At 38.8% G+C, this 22,561-nt stretch overlaps 1 protein-coding gene across 2 annotated transcripts; it reads right to left on the bottom strand.

Annotated features, from left to right (window-relative positions):
- Window positions 1–2,392: 2,392 nt before the first annotated feature.
- Window positions 2,393–22,300, bottom strand: LOC148999767 (putative galacturonosyltransferase 6). 2 transcript variants are annotated; one of them, XM_089140687.1, is made up of 9 exons: window positions 21,706–22,300; window positions 21,573–21,607; window positions 21,444–21,485; window positions 21,166–21,307; window positions 20,964–21,034; window positions 5,764–5,984; window positions 5,189–5,546; window positions 4,368–4,889; window positions 2,393–3,257 (listed from the first exon to the last, which is right to left on the bottom strand). In XM_089140687.1, exons 1-9 carry the CDS (start codon window positions 21,815–21,817, stop codon window positions 2,982–2,984), a joined length of 1,779 nt encoding a protein of 592 aa, XP_088996813.1. In that variant the 5' UTR covers window positions 21,818–22,300; the 3' UTR covers window positions 2,393–2,981. The 2 variants fall into 2 exon arrangements, with proteins under 2 accessions (XP_088996813.1, XP_088996814.1); XM_089140688.1 differs by having other exon boundaries at window positions 5,764–5,981.
- Between the last annotated feature and the right edge of the window lie 261 nt (window positions 22,301–22,561).

Here is a 22,561-nt window from a genome sequence, read left to right as displayed (position 1 = left end):
GGATGTTTGGATCTCAAATTATGGTATTCTTGAAAGGACAAGTACATATTGCTAATCCTCATACTTCATTAGCCTGTTGATCTCAATTTTGATAATCAAGCGTATTTTTTTGGGATCGGGTCTCGCTGCGCCTTTACTACATCCTCGGGATTATTTAATATGGCGGGCTTTGTCCCTGGTTTGGTCCCGAGAGGATTCAAACCCTGCCTAACCTCCTATGTGGAGTATGGTCTTTTGCCAATTTCAATAACCCTAACCAATGGATGGTGTTGTAATTGGTCTGCATGTTCACTTCTCAATAAGAAGACTACTTAGCTGGTGAAGGAGATTGGAAGGCAGGTCTCTACTATAATAGCCATAATTATTGCATGTAAAGGTATTATTCTCAACTTAGCTATCAAAGAGGATTTCTTTTTTCCTGGGCAAGTGATATGTTTAGCAGCAATGACAACTTAAAAGTATAATTACAAGGGTCACTGCAAAGTCCAGAAAATACATTTTTAATTATAATTGAGAGAATAAGATTTGGTATTGTTTTTTGATTGCAGGGTGGGATGTGAAAGTAGCAGCTCAGAACAATGGGGGCACTCCTAGAACAAGGAAGGCTTTGCTGCCCTTTTTTCGTTTCCATATCCATTTCACCTGGGTGGCTTTGCTACCTTTTTTTTTTTTTTTTTACAGTAGAATTGCATTTGCACATTGAAGTTTACTAATGTATATTTATGGTCCTTTCTACCTTTCTACACATAATTTTTGTAATTATTAGTATGTTTTAATACTAATATATACACACTAGCTATAAAGGTGTCAACAATGCGGTTTGAGGCGGTTTCGGGCTAAAAAACACTTAGCCCAAACATGGCCCATTAGCAAAATAACGGTTTCAGGCCGGTTTCGGTTTGGTGCGGTTTGGGTTTGAGCTAACAGTTTAGATTCGGGTTGACTAACGGTTTATAGTGTGTAAGAAAAAGAACAAGAAAAAATAATTGAGTATTCTACAACAAAAGCGAAAATTATATAGAAAACAAAGTTGCTATTGGTAAATTTCCATTAAAAAAAAACCACCCATTCTATAGAAATCCAGAACCTAGATATTAAGTAGTAAAATGACTATTTGATCTTTGAATTCATGCTTAAGTTTTTAATTTGTCTATACCAACTACCTAATTGGAATATAATGATTCAAATACTATTTAATGTAAAATTACAAAACGGGTTGCGGTTCGATTTCAGGTTGATGCGGGCTCCACAACCCTCAGCCCAATTAAGGCTCATTAAGGTTCGGTTCAAGCCGGTGCGGTTAAGTTTTAACGGTTCAGGCTATAAATTGACACCCCTAACTAGCTACAATACTAAGTGAGACTGTTCCGTTCATTAGCTACTGAATGGTGAATACGTCTTTCATGGTTGCACTTCCGAAGTTCACCCCCATAATTGCTAGTGTTTTTACGTATGCAATCTATTTCTACAGCCACATTTTTGCCCTTTGATAACTTGTATCAAATACCATTGTCTGATAGATTATTTAAGAAGAAGATTCCGAAAAGGAAAAAGGATTAATGCAACAATGCTGGCGTTTTTGTAGTTTAAATGGAATACTCTGGAGAAAAGTCAAAAACATTCGACCATCCTTCAATCATGCATCCCTTAAATGTGCTTTACTAATGCAGTGGTAACAGTAAGTCCAAGGAAGTCATAGATTCGAACCTTTGTCCAAATAAAGAAAGAAAAAAAAAAGAAAAAATCATGCATTTAGATGAAACTCATCATCATCATCATATAAAAACCACTTGTAGTGGATTCTATGTAGATGCCTCAAAAGTTCAAAGAGTGCTTTTGATTGTTGTGGTGACCCAAAATAATATTTTTCTTTCTTTGCTACTAATATCTCTTGCTGCCCAAGCTTGAAGTTAGAGGTTGTTGGTGCAGAACTTTTGTCGGAGTTATGAACCGTAAATCACACCAATCTAACCAAATCTGGATTGATCTGATTTTGAATCCACTCTCACCTGCAGGATTGACAAAGAACAGTTAGAAACGGAGCCAATCAGTGCTTCGTCTCCAACGGTCAAGTCAGTGAACGTAAAATGATTAAGGTTGTAGAGTTCAAAAAAGCTTAGGGAGATTTGAAGTTCAAGAGCGGGAAAGTATAGGGTGTTTTTGAGTGAATTAGAGTGTATTACCTTCTGTTAGCCTATTTATAGATTTCCTTTTTGACTTAATCTTGCTTGAGCCGTCGATTGAGCATTGTAGAATCGATGGCTGGTATTAGATCCTTGCGTGCCTTTTGGTTTGACCCGCATCTGATTCAAACCGCTGGTTAGGACCGGTTGACTCAACGCAAACTGGGTTTTGGGTAATTTATTCACAACAGAGGTACTTTCCAACCGTTCTCCTGGCAAAAGGTTTGCAATTTGGGTTTTGAAGGTGAAGTACCTTCACCGGTTGTATCCAAGTATTGCTAAGTATATCCTCCAGCCCGTAAAGTACTATAATCCATACAAGTTAGTGTACCAGCATGCACTGCCGATCTGATTGCAACCAGAGTATCATGAATTTTAAGAGAAAGATCCTTCTAACACTGATGAAAGACAAGGAAAACATGAAACTAACAGGTCTCAGGTAAAAGGAAAGCATAATATCAAGATAGTAGACAATCAATTCCAAGCAAGTATAAATGGCTTTGAAAACAACCAAGAATATCTGAAATGGCTTTTGTACATTATAAACCAGTAGTATTACAAAAATTCTACTCATAAGACTCCTTATTCCTCCTCTTTGACTCAACTCTATGGGGCTATAGCCACAAATGACAATTGAACTGGGTAGTTAAAATAATGGAATGAAATTAATATACATGAAAGAGCTCTGAAAAGTGGAATGAATTAAGAACAAAAATCTTGTGCCAGTGACCAATTTAGATCTGCAATCACATATGTAAAGGGAAGAAGAAACATTTGTATCCCGTGTAAAAGAAACAATTAGTCATGGATGTTGCACCGTTGAAGGTAAGGATTATCATAATTGAGATGCTTGGTCCAGTAGCCGTGGTACTCCCCAATTGCAATATCCAACCAGGGCTTCTGGACTCCATCATAGTGGATTACGGCAGCCCTTTCAATCTTACTTATCTGTACACCTGAGTCACTCCCAAGCCCAAGGACATGCCATCTTGGGTCTAGAGCCAGTGTTCTGTTGTAGAAGGTAACCAGACCCAGAGGCAAACTCCCGTCTTTCCACAACTGTCTATTCTTGCCCTGCAATGCCATCTCCTGAGTCAGAAAACAAACACCAAATAGCAAACTAAATCCATAAATGCATCAAAATGCCCACAACAAGGTATAATTGACTAATTGACATACCATCGCAAGGCAACAAATGCCTGCACAAATCATACCAATATGTCACACACTATATTTCCTCTTCTCCACCCCCAAGAAGTAAAAAGAAAATAAAAAAAAGAAGCATTCCGGTGTCAATTTGAACAGTGAGTCATATGCATAAATGTAGTGGGCAAGTTTAGGCACAACAATTAGGTTATGCTACTCCAACCACTTAATTGTGGGTTCAAAACTCAGAAACAGCCTTTCCTGTAATGCTAGAGCAAGGCTGTATATACTTGCACTTCCCAGATTCTGCAGTAGGGGGGGGGGTCAAATGTACTAGGATGCTCTTCTTGGTGATATGAATAATGTGCACCCAAGAGTAGACCTGTAAATGGATAATCGAAATCCGCCTCCGAATTCGCATTCGTATTCGTTTAATGGTATCCGTATCCAAAAATTTTCTTACCGGAAAATATCCGTATCGGTCCGCTAAGCAACCGAATTCGGATTCGGATATTTGCTTATCGGATCGGATAATATCCGGATAAATTTTTATTCGGATAGAGTAAAATATTTAACATTTTTTCTTTAAAAATAGATGATAATCGGATTCGGATACCGGTAATCGGATTCGGATAGCGGTATTCGGTAATCGGAAATTAGAAATTTATAATAAAAAATGTAAAAAAGGGACAATTATCAATCAATAATCGGATATTTTATCGGATCGGATTATTATCGGATATCCGATAAAGTTTCGGATTCGGATTCGGATGCCTTCTCTAAATTTTTGCCGGATTCGGATTCGGATAGCGAATTTGCTAATCGGATTCGGATTCGGATACTGGTGTATCCGAGCCGAATCCGGTCCGTTTACAGGCCTACCCAAGAGTTCTGAATTCAACAAAAATGTCTGCATGCAAAGACTTATAAAGGAAATCAACTCTCAGGAACCATATGATAAATTATTTAAACTCACACTGAGATGAGACAAATGAAAGTAAAGTGAAATTCTCCAAAAACATAAACGAACTCACTTACCAATTGCAGATATTCATGGTAGACAGCTGTCAAGTCTTGCTTCCTCCACTCTTGCAGATCAAACACATTCATACCAAATGCCCACGTGCATGCTGTCGCATCAAAACTCTTTGAAATAGTTGGATCTGAAAAATTAATAAGCAGATCCATCCGGTGAAATGATGGTTCACCCTCCCGACAAGTCATCACTGCACCATTTACATTCCCTTTCATATCGACCCTCCACAATCCCCTCAAATCTTTTTGCACCACAACATCATGGTCAAGAAGCACAAGTTTGTTCAGCTCAGGGAAGACCTCTGGCAGATAGAAACGGAGATGGTTCAGTGCTGAAGAGTATCTTGGATCTGGAGAGTAATGATTTCTCAAAGTTGAATTGTATTTAGATGAAAACCATTCAAAGCCATCCATGCTCTGAATCTCAACGGTAGCTTCGCTAGGAGGGTTTAACAAGAACCACATTGTAATTGCAGGGAGGTTGAGGTCATCAGTCACCACATGAAAAACAATTTTCCTTGGCTCCTGGAAATAAGCAAAGCAGGATTAGTCCTCTCTTCACTGTTAGGTACGGCTAAGGCTTAATTATACCATGGCATATAATCCAGTCATAACTGCTCATCAGGTCTGGCTTATCTTTGCTAAAACATGACAGCTAGAAAGCAAATGACAGAGTACAGGCAATTCTGACTATCCTTTCAGGCTTCCCATTATCACACAGAAGCCACAGTCAGAGAAAGTCAAAGACAGGAGAAGAAAAATGAAAAGGATTGACAAACACAGAATTCATGGCAGAGTAGAAGTGATAAAGCAGACAAATTTACCATAGATGATGATATGGTGGAGTTAACAACCACTGCACATGCAATGACATTATCAGAGAGTAGAGAAAAATGGTAGAGATCTGGGTCACGCAATTTGTGTTTGTTGGGAAGCTCTCGATCTTCAGGCTGTAGGGCAAAGTAATCAGAAGTAAGCTGCATGGAGAGGCAATGAAGGCCCTTTGGAGTAGTCCTTGCTGCAACATTAACAAGATATGTTGCCTCATTCTTGTAGGCACGAACTTGTTCCTCTGCATTATAGGCCATTGCACGAAGCGTTCTTTCCAAGGCAGAGCAGTCGGGGTATATACGACTAGCTTTGGATAAGGATGTCTCCATTGATCTCATCCTCTGGAAAGCCCTGCACAGTTTTCTGGACTAAAATTAGAAGTCACCCACTGCCTAGTTTATCCAAAATCACATTTTGTCACTCATCTAATTTGGCCAACCCACTTTGTCAGGATCAGGCCTATAGTTAAGTTGAGTTCTCCAGTTTTACTAGTTACAGTTAATCTTTGCATTGTCCTTAACAGATATGCTGACACATCATCCAAGAGTAGTCAAGTTTTAAGAATTACCTCCTAGGCAGATCTGAATCTTTTGTGGCTTCACCCATTGATTGCTCTACCTCTTTTATTTGATGTTTCAATTCTCTTACTATATGAGAAGGTGGACCAAAGTTCAAGAACACCTTGGCCCTGATAACCTGGTCTTTCATCTCTCTGATCTTCTCATCGGTTCTCCTCTGAGTCTGGGGAGACATTTCTCGTATAACAGGTGCTCTGGCAGACCTCCCCTGCTGAATAAAGTAGCACACGAAACAAAACTGGTAAGATGATCACAGAAGATTAGTTTGAAAGAGTTTCTAGAAAGATATTTTCAACTAATATCATGAATAATTGAAACAGATTTTATCAGCCATTTCCTTTAAGCATCATCAAAAGCTTCCGGTGACAAGCATTCAACATCATGTGCAACAAGCTTCAAAAGTCATCAATAAAGATGCACAACGTACATTCACCTTAATTCCCATGTTGATCTGACCACTCTTAGTATGTGGCAGGAAGTTAAAATTAGTAATGTATTCTGGTTCTGTTTCTTTCCTGGATCCATAACAGAGGTGACCAAAAAAATTATTTAATTATAAAATACAAAATAAAAAAACCGACCACTCCTAAAAGGCTAAAACTATGCTAATAAATTGGCGTTCCAAACTAGTTTCTAACTCCAATTCTGTTTAAGAAGGAACTCCTAACTTCTAGCTTACCACAATTGGCCCAACAAACTAATTGTAAACAACTTAATAAGTCCTAATCACATACTAAAGGACATCATTGCCCTTAGCTTGAAATAAACTAGTTATTCGGAATTGGACCTTGCACCCTCTATGTGGTTCAATTTAAGTTACCATGTGAGTAGCACATGACTGATTAGTAAAATGTAATTAGAATTTCGTTTTTGAGTCTATTTTAGTTTCCCCTTGAAGTTACTCGGTAGGTTAAGGATAGGCCTTGAGGAGCTATTGTTGTGCCTTCTCTATTAGGTAGTAATATGACTTCATAATGGACGAATTTGATTAATCAAATTGTTTATTGCAAGTGTTGCTGTTTACTTTTCCATTGTGTGAACTTGGTCTAGTGAGCATCCAGATTAAAGTTTGGTGAGTCAGATCCCATGAGCTCCTTTTGGGGGGGGGGGGGGGTTGTATCCTATTTGCTAATTGTTGTAGACTGAAAAAGTATTGCAAATCCAATAATAATATTATTCATTCATCCTAATAGGGTATTTATAGATTTACAATTCATAGTTTAGGACTGACTTAGAGACAAAATAGAAGTACAAAATAGTTTAGGAAACAAATGTAAGAAGTCCTAAAAGGACAGGAAGAAAGGTGTCCTAATTCAGTTAGGACCCTCCCCTACTTATCAGGTTCAATTCCTTCAACACTCCCCTCAAGTTGGGGCATAAATATCACACATGCCCAACTTGGTCAAAATGATACGCAACACCCATCCAAGTAAACCACAAATGACACCGCTTTCCAACTTTTGTTTTATATAAAGTGCCTATCAATCTCCACGCGTTTTGCTCTCTCATCTTGTACTAGATCACAGGCAATGCTTATAGCAGCCTTAACCATAACAACTAAAAAATCCCCTTGAGCCATAGCTTGAACTTCAGCTTCAGCACTAGATCTTCCAACAACATTCTGCCTCTTACTTCACCAAGTAACCAGATCCCCACCTATGAAGGTACAGTACCCTGACGTGAACTTTCCATCATGTAAGTGTCCCCAATTTGCATCAATGAAAGCTTCAACTTGAAGATTATCATATGGGATAGGAGAACACCTCTGCCAGGAGCAGAAATAAAGAAGAATTTGGAAGACGGCAGACATATGTTTGGAATGCGGATCATATAAGAACTGACTTGCAATACCTACAGCAGCAACAATGTCAAGTTGTTTACAAGATAAGTAGATTAGTTTTCCCACTCATTGCTGATATCAGCCTTTATCAATAGGTTCTCCTTTTTACTTAAGTCAGGTCCCAACTTCTAGAGGAGTATCACTTGGATGACAACCCAGCAGGCCTGTTCCACATAATGAGTTTTAGGATATAGTTGCTTTGGGATAGAAAAATACCTTAGCTAAATGAGCAATTTCAATCCTTAGAAAGTACCTCGGTTTTCCTAAATCTTTTATTTCAAATTCCTGACTCAAGAATTTCTTTAATTTGAGTATTTGATCCACCATCATTACTTGTCATAACTATATCATCAACATAAGCAATGAGGAATCAAAATTTCTTGAAATGAAGGTTTTGTCCCGTCTCCTAAATGAATATCGGGATTTGGATCTGTTCAGAGGAATCAAAATTTCTCGGAATGCCCCGGAAGTGTCACATCTTTTCTTTACTGACGACACGTTTCTCTTCTGTCATGCAATTAAAGAAGATTTACTCTCTATTAAAGCTATCTTGGAGATTTTCTCTGACCTAACAGGACAAGAAATCAATCTGAAGAAAAGCGGGGCTTTCTTTAGTAGAAACGTCAACAAACAACAGAGGGCACAACTGTTGCAAGTTTTAGGGATCAAGGAAGTGAAGGATAATACAACTTACCTTGGTACAGATCTGTTGTGCGGAAAAGCACGATAAAAAAATCTACAAGGCTTAATATCCAAGGTAAGAGCTCGCCTTGCAAATTGGAAAGCGGCCAATCTATCTTTTGCAGGAAGGGGAAGTTCTTATTAAATCGGCTCTCCAACCGATTGTGCATTACAGACTGCAATGCTTCCGGTTTCCTAAGCAATCTATAACAGATGGACTCTCTTTGTCAGAGATTTTGGCTTGGACATCCAGAGAAGACAAAATAATTAACTTTGATCCCCTGGAGAATATGCTGTAAGTCTAAGAGCCAAGGTGGGCTTGGTTTCCGATGCATGGAAGATATCAACACGACTCTTCTTTTAAGGCAAGGATGGAGACTTATCAGTGAACCTGATGCATTATGGGTCAAGGTGTTACGAGATAAGTATTTCCCACACACCTCGATCTTTGATGCAAAGGTCAAACGCAAAGGTGGATCTTGGACCTGGAAAAGTTTGTGTAGTGTATTTCATCTACTAGAGGAGATGATAAATAAAGAAGTTAGGAATGGCCGTGATACGACCCTTGTATCACGAGTCTATAAACAAAAGCGTGGCAAGTATAGTTGTCACGGCGACGAGGCGATGCAAGGCGGTTTAGGCTAATTGAGGCGATGAGTCGACGAGGCGCCCTCCGAGGCGCTTTTGAGGCGGTTGAGGTGTTTTAAGTGAAATTTTTAGTGTACATCTCATTCACTCTAAATATATCATATCTTATATAATAAAAAAACTAATATCATACTACCTCAAGTCATCCAACATACTACAAACCACACATAATAGGTCCTAAATAAAAAGTCGTGAGAAGAAAGGAAGAGAAGAAGTTGCTTGTCGCTGGCCATTGCTTGCCGAAGTGTTGTCGCGGGAATGGAAGAGAAGAAGAGAGGAAGAGAGAAAGAGATTAGGGATTAGAGTGAGAGTGAGAGTGTGAGACTTGAGTCAAGAACTTATTCTCTTTCGATTTTGTTTGTTTTTATTTTTATTTTAACATTTGATCACATGTAGCGTCATTATACATATGCATATAGGTTCAAACAACAGATACTTTACAATCGAAATCTAATAAGTATTTCAATATATGCCTTCGATTAGGCATCTTTCGCATGATTTAAAAAAGAAAAGAAAAAAAAACCAGACACCTTATTGCCTAAAAATAAGGCGATGCCAATTTGAGGCGCTCCGAAGGAGCCTAGACACCGAGGCAACGCTTTGACAACTATGGTGGCAAGCAAATCCCCTAAATCAGGTGGAAGATTTGAAGAGTCATATTACATTCAGGTTACTTTTTAGGATTAGATTTGAAGATTCCTATTCGAATTGGGATGATTCTGTTGATTAATACTGTAGGAACAAAATTGCTATAAATAGGGGGAATGAAGAGTAGAGAGAAGGTTCTTGGGTAGCCGTAGGATTCACCTATTGGTAGTAGTGTGTTTTGTTTCTCGTTTAACTTTTATTCAAAGTCCATTATTGCTATTATCTTCTTGAGTTATTCCATCTTTGTTAAGTTGCCTCATTTGGGTACTTAAAAATTGATATTAGAGCTGTAACGATCCAGGGAGGTGATGGCACTACCTTCGTTTTCTGGTGAAGGAGGAGTTTAGAGATTCTTCTCTTCTGCTGGGAGAACCAGATCGAGGAAGAGCAGTGGTTGGGGGTGGCGATCCAACATCTGGAAGGAGAGGCACTTGACTGGATCTATTGTAAGAATTGGTCGGCATTTTCTTGGACGGGATTCAAAGAAGCCTTGAAGTGTGAGTTTAGCAATGGGAGACAATCGAGATCAAATTTGGAGATAGACACCAACCAGGTTGGATCAGAGTATAGTATCAATGTGATTGAATCGCCAAATCGGGCTGTAAAGAAGTATCGAATGGAGGATGAAGTACTGCTGGCTACGGAAGTCACGCATCACCAAACGTGGAACAAAAAGACGAAGATAGGATTGAGTGAAGATATCTACCGGATGAGAGTGGAGGAGCAATATTCTGCGATAAAATCGAGATGCGGTGAAGTGAAGAAGCATATAAGGAGGCCAGGTACAGTCGGCGGCAAGTTGCAGGCAGCTAAGACTTCGGTTTGCAGGAAAGGAAAAAGACGATGGAGTTTTAGGGTTTTTGGGGTTGGTTCGATTCACCTCAAACCGGTTCGTGGGTTTGGTCCAATCCCTATGAGCCAAAGATTGTGTTATTTGGGCCTCAATCAGTTATGTTTCGTTTTAAACTTAAGGCCCAAACAAACCCAACACAAAGACTGGGCCGCTAGACTCCCAAAGAAACCCCCTTAGGGTCAAGCCCACTCCAAACCCCAGCCCATCTTATTTCATTAACCCAATATCCAACCCATATTCCTTAATCCACCATTTTAAGTGCTTAGGCCTAACCCATTTAAAAGACCACCCTTGGGCCCAACCCATTCCATTAACACCAAGCCCATCTCGTTTGATTCAATGGAAAGGACTGCCTCCTTATGAAAATACTTGGAAAATTTATGATGAGATGCAGTCCCACTTTCCAGATTTTCACCTTGAGGACAAGGTGAAACTGTTGGAGGGGAGTATTGATAAGCCCCTTGTATCACAAGTCTATAAACGAAAGCGTGGCAAGCAAATCCCCTAAATCGGGTGGAAGATTTGAAGAGTCATATTACATTCAGGTTACTTTTTAGGATTAGATTTGAAGAGTCATATTACATTCAGGTTACTTTTTAGGATTAGATTTGAAGAGTCCTATTCGAATTGGGATGATTCTGTTGATTAATATTGTAGGAATGAAATTGCTATAAATAAGGGGAAGAAAGAGTAGAGAGAAGGTTTTTGAGTTATTGGGTGAGAGTTATTGCTCTTGGGTAGCCGTAGGATTCACCTATTGCTAGTAGTGTGTTTTGTTTCTCGTTCAACTTTTATTCAAAGTCCATTATTGCTATTATCTTCTTGAGTTATTCCATCTTTGTTAAGTTGCCTCATTCGGGTACTTAACAGTCGTCAAATCTCGTTCTAGTTTGATCCATGGAGGAAGAATTATCCAATAATAGCAAAAGAGAATCCGGAAATGGATTGTTGGCTATCAAAAGCCACTGTAGCTGATGTGGTCAATATTGCTATCCATAACAGGGACTGTCTACAAGGCCTTAATAATCCTAGCCTGGTCCTTTCACAATTGTCCCAACTTTCACTGACACATGAAGATGATAGATGGGCTTCGTTGCTTTCAAACTCTGGAGAGTTTTCATCCAAGTTAGCAGGAGAATTTGTGAGGAAACGACAACAACAACATGCTGATATGGATGTAAAGACGTGGTGGAACTTCTTTTGGAAACTTCCCTTACACCTAAGATTTAAAACTTTCTTTTGGCGTTTGTTGAATGCAGGTCTACCAATCAAAAGAATAGTGGGACAATGGGTGAAAAGCAACATGGCGTTTGCACTCTGTCAAAAGGAAGATGAAACAATCTGGCATCTGTTCGTCTCTTGTGAATGGACTAAGCAAATATGGGCAGCCGGATTGCTCGGATTACAAACCGAGTTTATTACTCATGAGTCAATCCTAGGATGGTGCAGAAATACTATCCTAAATTTGCCTGTGCCAAAACAAAGGAAGCGGTGGATTCTTTCCTATATCATTATAACATGCTATTTCGTGTGGATAGAAAGGAACAAAGTCTGTTTTTCAAATGATCAACCTAATCCACATAGGGTCTTACATAACATAGCACAATGGGCCAATTATTCTCAATTGGACCCCATGTCCCCATGTGGCATGCGGAAGTGGGCTGTAATACCCAACTCACAAATGAAAATATGCAAAGTAGAAAACTTGAAAGTTATTGTGCTCTTAATGGTATTTTTAATATTTTTGCAACAACCCAATTAACAACTGTGTTATGTGCAGGGGTAAATCATGAATTATTAAAGACAACAGGATGGTGCGTGGGGATAGTTTTGGAAGGGAGGCTTTGTTATTTGGACACAGGACAAACTTCTAATGATGGAGAGATGGAAGCAGTTCTCATGGCGATCAAGAACGGACAGGAATATGCGAAGAAACACCAAATTACTATACAAGAAATTTGGTGTAACCAAGAGGCAGCGCTATGCCATTTGACAACACCATGTTCTGCTTGGCCACTACACATAATGCCACTTTTTGTTAATGCTTTAAGGAATGCCCCCAGAACATGTTTTGGCAAATTTAAATCCCCAACACTATAGGACTTATGTAGTAAAATAGTATGTTGGTTAACACAGACAGTACTAAGTGTAACCAATATAGATTTCTATCTTAATATGAAGGTTTTATTTACTATAACAAAAAACATAAGCAATGAGAATGATGATCTGAGGTCTTATTCTTTTGATGAAGAGAGTGTGGTCAACATTACTTTGTTTGTACCCAACTGACACCATTACCTTATAGAATCTGATGAACGAAGTCCACGAATTGTTTTAACCCGTACAATGCGTGTCGAAGTTTGCAAACTTTAACTTGGGTTTGTCCGTAGAGAAACCAGGAGGAATTTTGATGAAGGCTTCTTATAGTTCTCCATGTAAGAAGGCATTCTTAACATCTAACTAGAAGATCCTCTCTCAGGTTGACGAGACATGCAAGTAATAATTTGATTGCGCTCAGTTTTTCAACAAGTGCAAAGGTCTTTGGATAACCAATCCCAAAGGTCTTGGTGAATCCTTTGGTTAATAACCTACCTTTATATCGATCAACAGATCCATCACTGTTATGATTTACCATAAACATTCATCTGTAACCAACAGGTCTCTTACTCAGAGGAAGAACTACAAGCTCCCAAGTCCCATTTTGTCAAGTGCTTTTATTCATTTGAACCCTTCTGCCTAGGGTCTGTATAAGCCTCCTGCCACTTTTATGGGATAGGTATAGAAGAAGGTAAAGACACAAAACTATAATAGGAAGGTGAAAGAGAATCAAGAGTGAAAAAATGAGGAAAATACATTTTCTATTTCTAACACCTTTTCTTAAGACTATAGGTAGTTCAAGAGAAGGATCTGACTTGGGAGGAGGTGAAGCAACTTAAGATCCAGCCTCTGGTGCTAGAGAGGATTCTTATAATGGTAAGGGTGCTTCGGGCATGGTCTCTTGTTGACATCTACGAACATAGGACTTAAAAGCGAGACTCTATTGCTCATATGTCTTTAAGAATTAAGATATGGTTAGGAGTCCACGAATCCCCCTCACTGTATGTGTCTAATGGTTCTGGTGGTGGTGGTGGTTGTTTTTGCTGTTGTTCCACGTCATCTTCAATTGGTGGGAAAACATCCAGGCTGGTTGACACATCTTCTTTAGATGTACTTGCCCTTAGAAGAGGTGTCACGGTATAATAGGATGTTCACGGAAGATGATATCCATAGAAACAAAATAATAATGGGATGGAAGGTGGTAGTAGCGGGAGCCCTTCTATGAAGGAGAGTGGACCATAAAAATGCATTTAATGTTGTGTGGCTCAAGTTCTCTAGGGCTATAATGATCGCGAACATAGCAGACAAAACCGAATGTTTTTGGAGATACCATAAAGGGTTATTTCCACATACGACAACTCTTAGGGAATTGCAAATCAAGGATGAGGGCACCCGGTTGATCAAATAGATGACGATTAGAATATCATCACTTCATTAAATGAGATGAAACATTATGTGCAAACATTAAAGATTGAAAACTTCTAATAGGCGTCGGTTTTTCTTTCTGCTATGCCACTATGAGCTGGTGTATCGACACAGCTCGTCTGATGGTGAATACCATGATTTGCTAAGTATGACTAAAAAGTATGCTTAAAATACTCTTTACCCTTGTCATGGCAAAGTGTTTTGATCTTTCCATTGAATTGAGTCCATATCAACATGTGGAATACTTGGAAGCACTGGAAGACTTACTCTTGTGTCGCATTAGATATACCAAAGTGACACAAGTGTGACAGTCAATGAAAATTATTAACCGGTGACTAGAAATTGAATTACAATGACTGGAGCCCCGTGCATCAGAATGAACTAAATTAAAGGGATGATCACTTTTTTATCAGATGGAGAATAAGTAAACCTTGTTTGTTTAGCATAAATACATGCTTTATAGAAAAATTCATCATTGTTATAATATTTGACTAAATCCGGAAACAGGGAAAAAAGGACTTTAAGTGGAGGATGTCCAAGCCTCTGATGGAGAAGGTGACTATCTGAGGAGACGGAGTGAATCTATGGTGTTGGTGAAGAGGTTGCAGTAGTAGTAGTAGTTGTATTGTTGAGTAAATAGAGACCATTATGTACCTTATCATGTCCAAACGTCCTCTTTGTCACCAATTATTGTACAATACAATAAAAGGGGGAGGGGGGGGGGGGGGGGGGGGGAGGCAACTTTGCAGTTTAAATCATTAGTAAGACTACTCATAGCTCATAGATAGGATATTAGTAGAAAATGAGGGTCATGCAAAACAGAAGAAAAGGGTTAAGGTGGAGGAACAATGAATAGTCCATTTCCCAGAGATGGAGGAGAGGGATCCATTTACCACACGGACTGTGTCTTCCAACCAAAGGGGTATACTAATGCAATTGAGCAAACGAACAAGTCATGTGATTGGTAGCCCCAGAATTTATAATCTAGGAGGTAGATACAGTCAAAGCACAACTAAGGTAGGTCAATTGATGCAACCCAGGGTCTAGGGTTGGATTTCAGGATCTTTTAAAGTAAAACCAGCAAACAATTCGGGCCTCTAGATGTTTTGGCCAAGGGGGTTTGGGACCAAAAATGCTGCTGGGAATGACAATTCAGGTCTGAAACTTAACAGGATTTCAAACTCAGATTAAAAATTTCAAATCCTAGTTGGATTGGGATTTGGCTAGGGTTACGGTTTGGGGGAATGAGGTGATGCTCTACAGCTTAGAACCGGTATTGCCTCTAATCTGCAGTTCAGTAACTGATTTAGGGAAAGAAGGGTTGAGGTGTGAAGCGATTACAGTTTTCTGGAATTTTAAAATTCTGCAACTTCTTGAGGAAGAAGATGAAGTGCAGAAATTCAGAACACCAAATTTTAGGGCTTCTTTGGGGATTTAATATTAGGATTAAGTTCTATAGGTTTGGGCGACTCTAGGAAGGTATAATGAAGGGTTTTAAGGCAGGGAATGAGGGAGTCCTAGTTGAGGTGGGATCTAAAAATGAGGGGGGAAGAAGAAGAAGGGGGAAGAGGCCACGGTGGCTTATAGTTGGGGTTGGAATGGCTGGAGAGGTAGGGGAAGCTTCTGAACTTACTTGTGGATGAAAGTCTTGCAATGATCTGAAGTAGAATGCTTGAAGTAGTTGCTAGGATTGTTGATTGAGTGCTTGAAGAAGAAGAAACAACTTGAAAATTTGTAGAAACAATGGCTCAAAACCCAGCCTAGCCAATTAACCCAAATAAACTCAAACAATGAAACTTGGCACCCAAGTAACCAAGACTTACCAATTTAGGACTCAACTAACAAATTCCCTACAAAATAGGAATCCCATTTCTAACATTGGACTTTCTAAGATAAAACTCTATCACACAAACAAACAAATACCAAAATTACTCAATTATTAAAACTCCAAATAAGGAAATAAAAACAGAATTAAAATTCAGAAATAAAGTGGACTCGGTCAAACTAATATAGCTCGATCTAGGGGTAGGAAAATGACCATTCTACCATTCTATCCCTAGACGGAATTCTTCCCCTCTGGTTTGGCCCAACTTCCGAATGGGCTTAGGCCCCTTTCTTGGCTCTTTTGGGCTGGCTAGGGGCTGGATACATCACAAAAAATACCTGAATGGACTTCATAATTAGCAGAAGTAGCAGAGGCAACTGCAGACGTGGCAATAGTATGGACAATTTGAAGTAACCAATGGAGCTTGCAGGTCCTCATTGGAGAGCATCAAAAGCATGTCAGCTTCACTGGAAGTTGTGGGGTCGAGTTCAGTTTGATTGGCATGAGCGTCTCCCCTGTTCTATCCACAACCAGCCTTTCCTTTTGCTTCAAAGTATGTGGGCTTCACATGCAGTTTCCAACACTTTTCTTTTGTATGCCACAATTTACCACAATGTTCACATTCGAACTGTCTCATAATTTCAGTTCAGAATACAAGACTAACCCAAATTGCTACAATAAATAAATAAATAAATTATAAGTTCTTGAAATATTACTAAATACAGCCCAAAAAGAATATTGTAATTTTGATAATGGCTACTAAGGAAAGCACAAAAAATCAAAATTCAGATCTCCCGCAAGCTTAGGTCTCCAAAGGGAAGATTCCCAAGCAAAAGAGTAGATCTTCAGGTATATAGAAGACCACTTCCTATGCAGGTCTGAAAGGAGACTTCCTTTTATGAGAGAAATCTAATCAAACACGGCATCCCCCCCCCCTTTCTTTACTTTGCGTCGACATCTAGGCACCTAATTTTTAAAATTTCAACAACTTTGGCCAACTTTGTGAAGTCGGCGTTTAGTGTCACTCTCTCTCTCTCTTTGTGTATATATTATATACATATTGTTGAAGTATATACACTTGGGCTATTTACTGTTCACGACACTATTCACGTGAACAATACAAAAATCTGTTTTTACTGTTCACGTGAACAGTAAAATCTGTTCACGTCGCGTGAACAGTAAAATCTGTGTTACTGTTCGCATGAACAGTAAAATATGTGTTACTGTTCACGTGAACAGTATATGCTAGTGATGCTACCGTACTTTCTATTTCTGATGTAGGAGTGTTGCTACATAAGTTTGGGAGTTTTTAGAAAGCATAGTTTCTATTTTGGTGTTAGTTTCTATTTTCATAACTTTCTATTTTAGGAGCTAGGAAGTTACTAAAGCTGTAATTTTTTGTTTCCTTTTTCTAGAGGACAATTAGTTGTTTCTCAATTTGTATTAGATTCATTAGAAGCTATAAATAAAAGGGCTCTGTGATTCTAGACTTTTAAGCAAGAATCACAAGCCTCTTCTATTAGTTCTTCATCTCTCTTCTCTTCTTCTTCTTCTTCTCTCTTTTCTTTGTTCAAGTTCAGCTGCTGTTTTGATTATTTAATGCTTGTTTTATAACACATATATATCGAACATTTAAGGTTCAAAGAGTTCTTCAGAAATTATAAACTTATCTATGGCACAGCTGATTTCGGCAGAGGAAGACAAGACTGCTCTGTAGTAGAGGCGGGAGCAAATCCATATCAGCTCCTTGACAGGTTCTCTGAACAGAAATACATAAGCAAATGGAGAAGACTCCAGCCAGAGCGTCCCTGTAAGTCAGAACAGCTTCAGCGATATGAACAGATCGTCGAATAAAGAGAAGTGTTGACCAGAAAGCTTCAGATTAGAGCAGCATTCCCCTTTCTTCTCTCTTTTCTTCCCTTTTTTTTCTTTTCACAGTGACAGATGGTGTCACAACCTTCACCACTATGCAGATGAAGTCATTGCCAAGAAGTTTCTTTTCACTTCTTCTCACTCTTTTTTGCATTATTTCACTACAGATTGTTGGTTAACAACAAACAATCTACAGATTGTTTCCCTTTTCTTTCTTTCTTTTCTTTTTAACTGCAGACGTCAGGCAGTGCTTATCTAGAGAAATTGCACCAACGTTGGAGAAACCAGCACGTCAGTACCTAGATGATGACAGAAGATGGGTTTATCCAACTGCCAATGAGGAAAATCTCCACCAACGCACAGCGTTGCAACTAGTGAGATCCAGAAGAAAAAAGGTGATGTAAAGAAACTCCAGTGAAAGACGAACACAAACGGAATGATCTAGCGTGTCCCAGTTGATAGACACTCTATAACATGTTGTAGACTGAGAAAATATTGCACTCCAAAGGTAATATTATTTGTTCATCCTAATAGGGTGTTTATAGATTCACAATTCATAGTTTAGGACTGACTGAGAGAGGAAATAGGAGCACAAAATAGTTAGGAAACAAATACAAAATGTTCTAAAAGGACAGGAAGGAGGAGTCCTAATTCACTAAGGACTCTCCCCTAATTATCACATTCCATTCCTTCAACACTAACCTAATCCAGATCTTCTAACCACCCATCCTCTTTTGCTTTCCCCCATTTTTTTTCCTTGAATTTTTGGACTTCCCAATACACCCAAAATTCAAGGTCAGGTCTACACCAACCTAACCATTAGGTATGCACCAAACTTTAAGCAAATCATCCCCCAATCCAATCGACCTTCTATCCTTAACTCTGACCTCATCTTGACCAGCCAATTTCAGGATGTCAATATTTTCTTGGATTTACTTGGTATTCTTTAGAACCAATAAAAAAAGGAACCCCATATCTTCCAATTTATTCTTCGCATCTTCAAGACCCACCCATTGGCCAATTTTCCCAAGCAATTTGGATTACATTATTTACAAATTTAACCATAAGGATCAAACTCCATTCCAAGGCCTCCTAAGAAACTCATCACAGCTAGTTGTTCTCTTTGTCTTTGCATTCTACTTACTCACATGTTATAGCTAGAATATATACATTCTTTTGAAGTCTGCATTCACTGAGTGATATCTCTATCTTTCCTATCAAACAACAACAACAACAACAATAAGCCTTTTCCCAACTAAATGGGATCGGCCTGGTTCTTGCCCTCCACGGTCGTTCGCCTGCGCGGCCGCTCTATCCTTTCTCCCCTTCTCCTGGTTTCTTGGTCTCCCCGCTCTTCGTTCCTTCTGGATTTCCTTCCGCGGGCTTTGGTTCGTTGCGGGCCGCCCCTCCGCTTCTCGTTCCTTGGGGCCTCCCGCCCTCTTGTTCTTCTTTCCTATCAACTCCATAAAAATCCTGTGACCAACTCATCAATTCTGGACAGATTATTCTGACCAGAAAACACATTTAGGTATTCCCGCAGGTCTTTTAGGGTCTATAGATAAGTCACTAGATCAATCCTGTGGTTTGCCATAGAGTTGAACATCTGCCCAAACACGTGTTCATCAGTAAACACCCAATTTTCATCACCTTTAAGAGCTGGTTTAGTCATGTGATCTAGCTGTCCACGTCCAGTGAGGACTACCTTTACTACAGCCCTCCACTAATGAAATTTAAAGGCACCTTCCAACTTCTTTTCAGTCAATCATTGGGAAGATGAGGAGATGATATCAGACATGGTACTCTTGTTAGGAGCAGTTTCAGTTTCTCCCATAATGCAAGTAGATCAATCCAGAATGAAATTGTCCTTACAAAATGAGATAGACAGCTGCTGCCCTCAACGAGGAATTACCCAAAATACAAAAAAATGTCTCCCAAAATCTCTCTTGCAATAAGGACTGCACAACCTGAAAAGAGCAGAAAATATCTCCCTGACCCAAGAATAAAAAAGAAAGACAGATTCAGCAAAGGAAGAACACAAATTCCAGCCTCAACCCAGAAAATATTTCTAAAACAGTCAAACAATATCCAACCAAAACAGCTTCTTAAAGGACAGAAAATAATCTTCAATTACAGGCTGAACCTTCCTTAAAAAATCTCAGAAATAGAAGTAGACTCCTCAAAACCAATGTAGAACACCCAGGCATAGCAATTGCACAAACAGGAAAGCGTGTTCTGTGCCAGTCAATTCAAATTTCAAATTAAAAGGGGCAAAACTCTGGTCTGAAACCTGCTCTTAACAGCAGGGCAAAATCCAAGAAGAGAAGGGGTACCTGGACAAACATCCTTGACGGTCCAAATAATAAATCAAAAAGAGGTACTAACATTTCAAAAAACCCAGAAGTTGTGGATGAAAAAATCTTCAAAACAAAGGAGAAGTTGTTTTGAACTTCTTATAGCATCACATACAATCTCAAGAAGTGCAGCATAAGGTGCAGCTCCCCCTTAATTGCAGGCTATGAAGACCTTCCAAACTTGTATTGATGCATCACCAAGTGTTGAAGACTAAATCAGGGATGGAATGACCTGGATATGTGAGGAATTATATGCTTTTGTGCTATGATACCATGTGAATTATAGAAGATGAGAGGAGAGAAGAGAGGCCACGATTTATGATGAAGCTTCAGTGTATCATTGTGAAGACTTCAGATCAGCAGTACTTTATTTATAGAAGCAAAAAATAAGTAGACTACAACTAGGGAACCAATTCAATCTTAGATTAGGAACTAATCAAGTCCTAATCAAAATAGGACTTAACAAATTACCTCTAGAGGCACTAATTCTTGATGGTCCTACTCTGGACCATATTGCCTTTCTAACACATATCCAACAAAGTCTTAAAATCATTCAAAGAAGAAAAAAAATGAATGCTCCAAGGCCGAAGGGACCAATTTTCAGAATCAATTTGACTGTGATTAATGATACAATACAAAACGAACTTCTATGATAAAAAAGAGAATACATATGCAAGTAGCTAAATCAGCTTGCAGTAATTGTGCATTAGATAAAAAGTTCCAGGGTTACAAGAAGCATCCCTTTAAATTTTATAAAGGGAAACCACGCCAGCTTCAAAACAAATTTTTACAGAGTATAGACTCTATCATAGATCCATCAAGATACCTTTCCCTTCATCCCTTATTAACACTGGCTCTTATAATATTTGTAGACTTCAGTCACCCTGTTAACCTAAAACCTACAAGACGAGTTTATTGAAAAATAACCCATATTTTCATGAGGAACTTACTTTTCTAGGAGGAGCTGAAACATTCTTTCGTCTACTGTGCTGATTTTCTTGGTGGTGATCATGATGAGTTGCTATAAAATTTGGGCAAGGAAAGAAAGAGAAGTCAAAAACAGAAGCATTCTCAACAAGTAAGCAAGTGTCTAAAGTGACAATTAATAACACCAGTAAGAACAACATCAACAATAAGAAGAGTTAAACCAACCATGTCTTTCCAACGAACTATTACGCCCACTATCCTCGAGCTTCAGATTCTCAATAGAAGAAGAATTCTCACTAACTATAGAATTAAGTTCTACATCTTTATACACAACTAATTCTGGTTCTTTCAGTCCTTGACTAGTTTCCTACAGAACAAAGCAGACCCAAATCCACCAACCATAAGGATTTAAAGAAATGAAGCAAAACATTTTAAACTAAGCCAGACACAGCCCCCAAAATATCTATCTATTTAACAAAAGAAGAAGAAGAAAAAAAAAAAACCTGCTTGATCGAGTTTAATTTCCAAGTATCTGTCCTCTGTTTCTGCATCCACCAAGAAAAAAGTTTTTAATCTCCGCAGACATTAATAAAACCCCACGAAAAATATTAATTGAAAGAACAAATACTCACAACGCTTGGTAAATCCTCAGTAAGTTCGTTATGGTCTGGAGTGGCAGGTACACAAATGATCAGAGGATCCAAAAAATATTAAATACAGAAACTGCAGTTGACAGAAACCCAGGAAAAAAAACATAAGAATTACCAGCAGAAGGAATTATATTTTTCAGCCGAATGGAGACTATAACGATTGGAGCAACACAGACAGCAAGCAAAGAGAGGATGAGAATCCTTTGGCATCTGAGATCCTGCTTCATCAAGACCTATCACAAGATCAGTGATTTTTGGTTCCTACAATTGCTGACAACGACAAATTTGGAAAACCCAAGTCAACCACTTTGATTTCTTGTTTCCAAATTGTAAGAAACAGATTATGTTTGATCTGGAAGTCCCAGTCTTCATGTGAACTTCTTGCAATCTCAAGATTATCCTAATCCGTGTTCGAACGGATTTTTCTAGTCTCTACACAAAAAGGCATTTGCATTTGTCTGGCATCTTCGTTCACCTTCATCTAGCAAGAACCAATGTGAATGTCACGATTTTAGGGTTTTCTCGTCCCTTTCCCACTGGTCTGTTCATGACAAGACGAAATGACTGCGATTCCGTGTTCCCTGAAAACTAGGTCATTTATGTTTGGAATTCCTGTATGTATGTACTTCTTGGCAGATCGCCAGGAGATTTGGATAGCAACCCATATGACACTGAAGACGACGTCTATCATGACAATGATGATGGCGATGTTTGTTGGATGATTCAACGATGTTCATCACTTCATCATGTTTTATTCTTTTGTCTATTATTATTTTTTTAATAAGCACTTTTTTATATTAAGACGTGTCACCTGGCTCACAGGAAATTCTAACTCTGACCACCTACTTGAAGGGTTGGTGGCGGACCCACTAAAGGGCCGGGCCCCCGAAATTTTTATTTTTTTATTATTTACTTAGCTTTTTCATTTTTTATATTAATTTTTTTTTATTTTTCAGCTTTTTTTCTTCTCA

Source organism: Hakea prostrata, chromosome 11 (genome assembly GCF_041222555.1).
Source record: "Hakea prostrata isolate BN-2017 chromosome 11, UWA_Hpros_2, whole genome shotgun sequence".
In the NCBI taxonomy this organism is placed as follows: Eukaryota; Viridiplantae; Streptophyta; class Magnoliopsida; order Proteales; family Proteaceae; genus Hakea; species Hakea prostrata.
Note: the sequence above shows the minus strand (reverse complement) of the source record. Positions and strands in the feature narration are given on the sequence as shown.

Bases quoted from the DNA above. Each gene is read 5' to 3' on its own strand.
- LOC148999767 (XM_089140687.1), bottom strand. From the start codon at position 21,817: ATGAAGCAGGATCTCAGATGCCAAAGGATTCTCATCCTCTCTTTGCTT. The intron at 5,547-5,763 runs GTAATTCTTAAA...AAAACTGTGCAG, and splicing joins GATTCAGATCTGCCTAGGAG to GGCTTTCCAGAGGATGAGAT. The intron at 4,890-5,188 runs GTAAATTTGTCT...GCTTATTTCCAG, and splicing joins CCACCATATCATCATCTATG to GAGCCAAGGAAAATTGTTTT.